Source organism: Pteropus alecto, unplaced genomic scaffold (genome assembly GCF_000325575.1).
Source record: "Pteropus alecto unplaced genomic scaffold, ASM32557v1 scaffold179, whole genome shotgun sequence".
Lineage (NCBI taxonomy): Eukaryota > Metazoa > Chordata > Mammalia > Chiroptera > Pteropodidae > Pteropus > Pteropus alecto.
This window is the reverse complement of record NW_006442112.1, coordinates 491435-499958: the sequence shown is the minus strand read 5'-3', so window position 1 is coordinate 499958 and position 8524 is coordinate 491435. Positions and strand designations below refer to the sequence as shown.

The 8524-nt window shown below is 42.2% G+C and overlaps 1 protein-coding gene across 1 annotated transcript in view; it reads right to left on the bottom strand.

Annotated features, from left to right (window-relative positions):
- Positions 1-8272, bottom strand: part of TRMT2B (tRNA methyltransferase 2 homolog B) — a 39672-nt gene extending 31400 nt beyond the window's left edge. The window contains 7 exon segments of the mRNA XM_025039038.1: positions 663-763; positions 1566-1617; positions 1620-1689; positions 2326-2380; positions 3838-4107; positions 7594-7759; positions 7993-8272. Coding sequence (XP_024894806.1) covers positions 663-763; positions 1566-1617; positions 1620-1689; positions 2326-2380; positions 3838-4058 — 499 coding nt within the window. The 5' untranslated portion in view covers positions 4059-4107; positions 7594-7759; positions 7993-8272.
- Positions 8273-8524: the final 252 nt, after the last annotated feature.

The following is an 8524-nucleotide window of genomic DNA, read 5'->3' as shown; positions in this document are numbered from 1 at the left end:
TCTGCACACAGTGGCGGGGGGCGGGGGGGGGGGGGCGAGGAAGCCTAGTGCCTGCCCTAATGAACTGTAGTTTAAGGGCATATGGATATTAAACAGTGTGACTAATATAAAATGATGGTGTTTCAAGTGGATTAATTGAAAATGGGCAAATGGAAAGTTCAGGAATGGAATCTGGGAATGGATACTGGAATTAAATCTTAGAAATATGCCATTGTGATTTCCCTCGCCAGCACTCACTTCCCCTACCAATTTTTTTAAGGTAGATTTATCACAGAAAGCTCTAGTTTTCAGGAATATGTGGATGTAAAATAGAAAAAGCAACTCTAATAAGGAGGAGACTGCTCCCAGTATGAAAGTAGCACAAAATGATGACTACGATGACGACGATGATGAAAGCAGCAGCAGCAATATTAACATTTACTAAGCACCTACTAGGTTTCAGGTTTATGGCTTTTAGAGGGAAAAAATGACTACCCACCGAAAAGTGTCCACAATTAACCTTGTGATTAAGTTTGGCATCAAAGACTTCCAGTTCAACCTTCTCCTTGAAGGCTACCATGTTTCCTACTCCTTTCCACTTCCACTGACACTGTTCTCTGTGCCCTTCCCTGGCCTCTCACTCCTTGGTTTGTTATTTCTACTAGTCATGGCCTTCAGCGGACCTCTCCAAGTTCCCAGATAGTACCCCACAGTCTTTAGATTGCCATCCAGACCTTGGTTCACAGAGAAGGTGGATTTATTCTGGTAGCCATCGATGATAGGCTGGAGAACACAGAAGGACAGGAGAGAGACGACAGGTCAAATGAAAACAAGGAGGACAATGATACAGGAAATGAAAGAATGTTCTCTGGGTGAGGACAAATAAGTGATGCCAGGAAGCTATGACCTAGGTGAAAGTCCATGGCTGAGAAGGTCAAGACACTCCATAAACACTCCATAATAGAAAGGAGCTCCAATTTTGCCATAAAGCAGGTGTCAGCAAACTTTTTTCAGTAATGAGCCAAGTAGTAAATAATTCTAGGCTTTGCAGGCCATATGGTCCCTGTCGCGACTACTCAACTTTGCCATTGTAGTGTGAAAGCAGCCACAGACAATCCATTAACAAGTGAGTTTGGCTCTTCCAATAAAACTTTATTTACAAAATCAAGCAGCAAGACAGATGTGGCCTATGGACCATAGTTTGCCAACCTCTACCATAAATTAAAATTTGCCTCTCTGAGGCCTCATTATGTTTGCAATGTTGGAATCTTTCTAAGGAGGTAGTAGTGTAGTGGTTGAGAAAGTGGACTTTGTATCAGAAAGGCCTGAGTGTGAATCTCAACTCTGGCATGTTCTAGATGTGTGTCCTTGGGCAAATTACTTAAGCTCTCTGAACCTAATGTCTTCATCTGTAAAATGATAGTGCCTACCCTTCAGGGTGATTATAAATAGTAAATGAGACGATAATGCATACTTATCATTTAGCATAAGGCCTGGTCCCCAGCAAGTAACCAGAAAGTACTCGCAGATATTATTAGCTACTAAGGGGACTCAGTAGATAAAAGAGAGGGAGATGAGGGCTTATAGAGGATGTAATAAGATAGAGAAGACAACAGAGCCTGTCTGATTTGGGTGCAGTGTTCTCACTTTGACTACATTGAGGTAAGAATCTAGTCTTTGTAAAATTTTCTTCTGAGCTTCAAAATTCACCTGAAAAAAGAATATAAGCAATGAAACAAAAGACTTTTGCAATATTACCTCAAAGAATGGAAAATGAATAGGATAAGAAAAGGTTGTCTCACAGATTCTTGGATCATGGTCTCAGCAGATAAAGAATCCAGAATGATGGAACAGCAACAGATCTAATAAGGTATTGGGAAAAGGTCAAAAGTGAGCTCTTGTGTAAGCTCATCATTTTATCTGACCTTTCAGACTGAATACTCAAGCTGTATGTCAGCGCTGTCCAGTAGAACTTGCTGTGATAATGGAAATGTTCTATTTTGGTGTTACATTCTATGTAATATGGCAGATGCTAGCCACGTATGACTACTGAGCACTTGAAATGTGGCTTGTGTGACTGAGGAGCAAAATTTTTAAACTTATTTAATTTTAATTTACTTAGTACAGTCACCTCTGCCATAACATAAGAGTTCTTTCATCATACTACGCAAAATTACACAAAAGAAAACACAGGGCTCATGGGAAAAATGAAGTTGGGCACAAACATTCCAAAACTTTATCAGTAATACACACAGAAAAGATAGGAATCTAATAAAAATAATATAGTTTTACATGTTTAAAAGGTTAAAAAATGTATAAATACTACAAGGATGGCACTTTGCCAACCTTGAGCTGTTCTTAATAGCTCAGCCTCCAGAGTGGCATCACAATATCGGCCAGTCTTGAATAAAATAATTCAGGCACTTCATTCATTACATAAATATGTACTGAGAACCTACTATGCAGAAGTACTTCCTGCCGAAATTTGCTTGTGAAAGTAGCTGTCCACCTGTGACTTATCATAAAGTGGTGAAAGCAGAGTCATGAGTGGGATGGAAAGTTCTAATGGGTGTGGCTCATCACACACTCAGAGAACTGAGAGAGCCAGTAGATGTCTGAGAGGTGAGTGCGTGTTCATTCTGTGGATTCTCACGCAGCTCAGTTCAGCTGGGTGCAGTTTCTTTCTTTCAGCTCATGTTTCTGTGGAAGAAATCACTGCTAAGCAAATGTGAAATTTGCATTATATTCAAATTGTTCCTTAATGCATCAATCCATTGGAACACATTTCTGTTTTCAAAACAAATATTATAGCAAAATTGACTGTATTTAAATTTAAATAGCCACATGCAGCTAGTGGCTACTGTGTTGGAAAGTGCAGCTATATATAAAGCAGCAAGAGCACTCACTAGTCACACACCCAGAGCTATAATAAAAAAGCAAGGAAGAAAGGAAACAGGTATTTATATATATGGCTCTAGAGTTTGGAAGACATACTGACCTAAAGTTAAAATTTCAGAGTCATTAGCATATTGAGTTTAAGGACCCATAGGGGCATTCACCTGAGGAATGGAGTTGTGAAGACTTAAGCTGGGTACCAACCTTGAGCTGTTCTTCATAGCTCGGCCTCCAGAGTGGCATCACAATATCAACCAGCCTTGAATAAAATAATTCAGGCATTTCATTCATTACATAAATGCGTACGGAGAACCTACTATGCAGAAGTACTTCCTGCCACCATTTTCTCTGGTATTTTTCTTATTATTCAGAAGACCTAACTCTCATGCTCCTGGGGAGATAGAGTCTGGGAGAAGAGCCCATTTTGGTGCTGTCTACTTAACAAAGCAGAACAGATGGGCAAACTTAATATAAGAAAAATCCAGATTTATCAAGAGGTAATTAGTCATATTACAAAAGGCTTCACTGTTGGGTTCCTTTAAATAGCTCACCTCCCTAATGCTTTTAAAATATAATTTGATTTAGAAAATACATTTGTTGCATAAAATGAGGTATATTTGTGTTTGCATGGCTGCAATGGGACAATTCATTTCTAATCTATCTAATCTCTCTCAAGGTCCCTGGTTTTCAGTATACCTGCCCTGGACCTTTTTAGAAACAAGGTCCCAGTTTAAAATCTCCTTTCTGAGAAAAATATACCTAAAGGCAAGGAGAATATTTTCTGCAATCCCAAAGCATTTCCTCAAACATTTCTCAGATGTTTCAAGTTTGCCCTGGGTAGTCTACGTGAGGCATCCTTTTGAATCCTTGCATTACCACATTAGTTACATCAGGAATATAGAATTTCAGTAGGCCCAGAGATTCAGAATTGCTAAGGGGAAAAGACGTCAGCATGGGCCTTACCTTTCCTGCCAGGAACCATCTAGTGGTCCAAGGTAGCTTGGTTTCTTCTGACTTTTTCGTCCTCTTTGATACTTCTTGACGATCTCATGAGTGAAGTTTCTCTTCCATGCTGAACCCAAGAAGAGCTGTGGCCAACCTGGAGGTTTTCTGGAACACCAGGGGAGCAGTCCTAGTTTGGAGAAAAGACCTACTCTGGAGAAGCAGCATCTCGGGCTGTGCATTGGGACTCTTCTCTTAATATGTGGCACCCACACAAACACTGAGATTCACCTGCATGAAAAGTAGACAAACAAAAGCTGGGAAGAAGAAGCATACCTCCCAAACCCCTTCATTCATTTATAAACCCTTATGGATGCCCAGCACCTAGCATGATGCCTGGAAAAGAGACAACAATCGGTAAAAGCAGGCCTGCTGAGCCGAACTCAACTACTGCAGGTTAGACATTAGCTTAGGCTCCCAAAATTAAAAGATGCGGAAAATACAGTCTTTGTCCTCCAGGAAAGAGTTCAACTCTCTGGATATACTTCTATAGCCAGTCTTTTTCCATATTCTACCCTCCCACCCACCAACCAACCAATTGACTAGTTTTCAGGAAGTGCTTACTATGTGCAAGGCACTGTGACACACCAGATACTGGAGGGGTTACAAACGTTACAGTCTAAATGAAGAGATCATTTGTAGACACAGGAAAATATGATAATAAATAACATGATATGCTTGGTTCCTGATGAGTGCTCAGGAAAGGCTTCCTAGAGCATGTAGGCCTTGCACTAGGTTTTAAAGGATAGTAGGAAGGTGAATCAGATGTTTGGAGGACAGTGGCTTAGACTGATCTGGCTAAAGCAGTAGTTAATTTTAGGGAATAGAGAAAATAAAGATGAAAAGTTACATTAAAGTGCTATCTGGAAGAACTTTAATGCCTGAATAAAATATCAATTCTATTGTGAAGGCAACAGTGAGTTGATGTAGGCTTTATGTAGAGAAATAAAGATGAAATAGGAAGGCTACTAAAAAGCAAATTCATGTTTGAGGAACATGTTTGAAATGGTAGGGAACTAAGCAAATGGAAACGTCTAACAAGTAGAGAAGCAGTAATACATGTCAGGAGAAAAATCAAGGCTAGAAATTTGGTCAAGTGTCTATGATAAGTAAAAGCTGTAAGATGTGTAAAAAAGAGTTTTCAAGAGAAGAGCAAAAGGCCAATGACTAAACCTAGAAGAAAGGCAATATTTTGAGAACAAGAAGAGATGCTAGTGACTCAGGGGAACCAGGAGAGTGCTGAGGTTGGAGGCCAAAGAAGATGCCTTTCAGGAAGGCACTGACACATCCAGTAAGTCTGAAGCGAAAGAAAGGGAAATTGGGCATTGAGAAGTGGCAGGCAGTAGGGACAAATGAAGGTTTAAAATCTCAGGCAGACTTGGGCAGTCCCCCGGCTCCTCCACTTACTAGCTAGGTGGTCTTTGCAAAGTTAATCATTCTCTCTTTTCTTTATCTGTAAAATGGAGATAACAATAGAAACTATCTCATATGGTGGTTATAAGAGTTAAATAAAGGATAATAAAAAGTACTTAGATGATTAAATAGAGATGATGTTTGCAAAGCTCTGAGTACAACGTCCGGTACCTGGCAAAAACTGGATGTGTTAATTATAACTGTCTTGATGTCTAAAGACAATATGGGACTGAGTAGGGGTAGCAATATTGAAGGAGGGGAGCAGGGGGAAGAAACAGGCATAATTCTAAGGAAAAAGCTAGAAGAGTTAGAGCAGGGTGGGACTGGGGAGATAACTTTGGAAAGAGGAAGGAATCCCTCTTCCTCCAGAACAGGACTCTGTATTGTTGCCCATTTACCTTATGTTGCCTGATTATTCATTGCTATGGAACTTTTCTGAGTACCCAGGACACATGAATGAACTTGACCGGATACCTTACTAATCTGCTGTGAAAGTGCCTTTTTGCCTTTGCCCTCTATCTTGGATCTCATCTAAATGTCAAGTCATACCTTAATTCAGAATGATATACATATATTTAAAAGTCCAATGTATGTAATAGATTTATTAACTAAGATTCTTCCATGGCTCCCACTGTTACTGTGAAATCAGTATGCCATGATCACTAGGTCACTTAGAGGATGCTGACATGGGTGCTATAATATTTAGCCCATTTATCAATTTGTATGTTTACAGAGCACTTTAAAAAAGTAACTGTCACAATATGGAAGCATTTGGGGTAGGGGAGGATTTCAAATTTCTAACAGAATAAATTTAAGCTGGCCCAGAGCTCAGTTGGGTGATAGCACCCTCCACCCAATCCCCAGGAAGAAGCAAGACATTAAGAACATGGAGTTTGGAGCCATGTTCTAATCCCAGCTCTACTTCTCATTAGCACTGTGATATTGTGCAAGTTATTTGAGCACTATAAATCTCAATGTCACCATCTGTAAAAATAGAACTGATGACACCTACCTTTGAGGGTTGTGGTGAGAGTTATACAAGCTCATATATATAAAGTGCTCAGGACTGTGCCTAAGACAGCAAGTGTTCAACATGTGTCACTGCCCTTCCTTAGGCTCTGATTTGAAACATGCCACTTGACTTCTTTGTGCCAACATATCCATTCTGAAAAACTGGAGAGATGTAATAGTGTATACATACACATGGTGTGAGGATAAGTACGATTATGTGGGAAACTTAAAACACACACACACACACACGCTTTTTCTAACCTTCTGCATTATTGTCTGCTGGAGCATAGTGAGCTTAAGGCCTCAGCTGGGCCACCTGTCAATACTACGAAAAGTATATGACCTGTGACAGGCATTTTTCCAAGTTGAGACAAATGTATGTACTTAATATTTTTAAAAAAGCAAACTCCAGTGAGAAAAGTGAGTGAAGAGGCAGGAGACAGAGTAAAGAATGTTTTTTTGTGGTGGGGAAGCCCAGTCAACAGGGGGAGGGAGTGGTGCTACTCCAGATGGGCCCTGTCCCTCCAGCTGGCAGGAAAGGATGAAGTATGCTACAGGTTCATTTGGAGGTTGGCAGAAGAGGGAAGGGGGAGCTTGATAATTTGAAGACAGCTATCCCTATCCCACGATATTTAGAAGTTTTATGTGTGGGTCCTCTCACTGGTGACCGCCACCATGAGACCGTGCTCCACTTGACCTGTATCCCAGCAGAAGGCCCCTTGTCCACCTAGGTTTCTTCCATCAAATTATCTGATATGGTTTAAATTAGGATCTTACTATTTCAGGGTGCCAACCAGCCATCTCTCCTAGTAAAGAGCCTTTCATCATATTTTGTAATCTCTGTAATGAAATATATTTTTCAAGGGAGCATTGTAATAGCAGTCAAAGTGAGTTTTCTGTTTCATGTCAGAGAGGGCATTTGTTCACAGAAAAGAGTATTTTCTTTTTATAGTTTTTCTTGTTTTAAATAAATACTTGAGTTTTAAGAAGTCTGTGACAATTGCTCTATTTCTGCCTTAGGAATTGATCAGAAAGGGATCCAGGGTCCAGAGCTGCTAGACTGGAAGATAGACTAACTCTCTACGGATGGAATGGCTAATCCTGCCTGAAATGCTCAGAGTTCAAATCAGAGACTAGGTGGGAGGTAGATTAGCGCAGGGCTAAAGATCTTCTTGGAGCAAACTGATCACCCGCAGGAAAGTCCTGCTTACATTCTCTGTCCACCCTTTAGTTGGCCTGGCTCCATACATGGTTCCTGGCTAAATGAGACAGACAGATGGGTTTAATGCTTGCCTTGACTGCAGACCATCTTCGGTCAGGTGCTTCCTTCGACCAGCCCCTTCACAAGCCCCTCCATTCTCCTCTTCTTTGGGCAAGTTCTGCCCACCGCGTCTTTTGGAAAGGGTTCACTAGGAAAGGCTACCACTGAACTTGGGCGGGCTGCAGCGCCAGGGGAGGCCTGGAAGGGAAGGGTGGAAGGGTTGAGGGGGCAGGTCAGACCACAGGTGGACTCACGGCTAGAGGCGACATTGTACAGCCAGCGTTGGATCTGGTCGCGCCCCCGTCCCCACCCCCGCCCCGCGGGCAGTTTGGCGCAGTCAGCAGTTTTCTGCATGGTAAGAGTTAAATCGTGTTTTCTGGGCTCTCCATTTAACCCCCTTACCTTTGTAACCAATAAATCCTCTTACAAACCTGAGGCGGCAAACGAAAAAGCCTGAATTGTTGCCGCTAGGGAGAGTCACTTCCTGGTGCACTGGGCGCCTGGACTTCCGACGCACACGCAGGCAGCCTAGGGCGGGCGCAGCGGGACACGCGGCTCCTCCCAGGCGGCCCACTCGGGGCCACTAGTCTCGGGGAGACCCTCTCCCTACTCTGCAGGGGAGCCTTCTCTAGAGACCTTCCTCAAAAGCATTCATCGCCCCACTGCCCAGCGCCTTCCCTCCACAAGTTCTTCTCCCCTCCCTTCTGCTCCCCCCAGCTCCCCGAGTTCTCCACCCTCCCCGAGACCCCGCCCATCGCCTGCTCTTCTCACTGTCTTATTGGTGGATCTGGATAAACCTCAAAAATCACGTAGACGTTCACACTACTGCGTTAATAGTGCTGCCCATCTCTTCGCGGCTTGTGCTTTAACTCTTTCAGCGAAAAGAATAGTTTATAAATGGTAGAATTGCAGGCATCTGATCCATAATGGGTTGGAAGATTGGGAGATGAGGGAGGTTTTCTC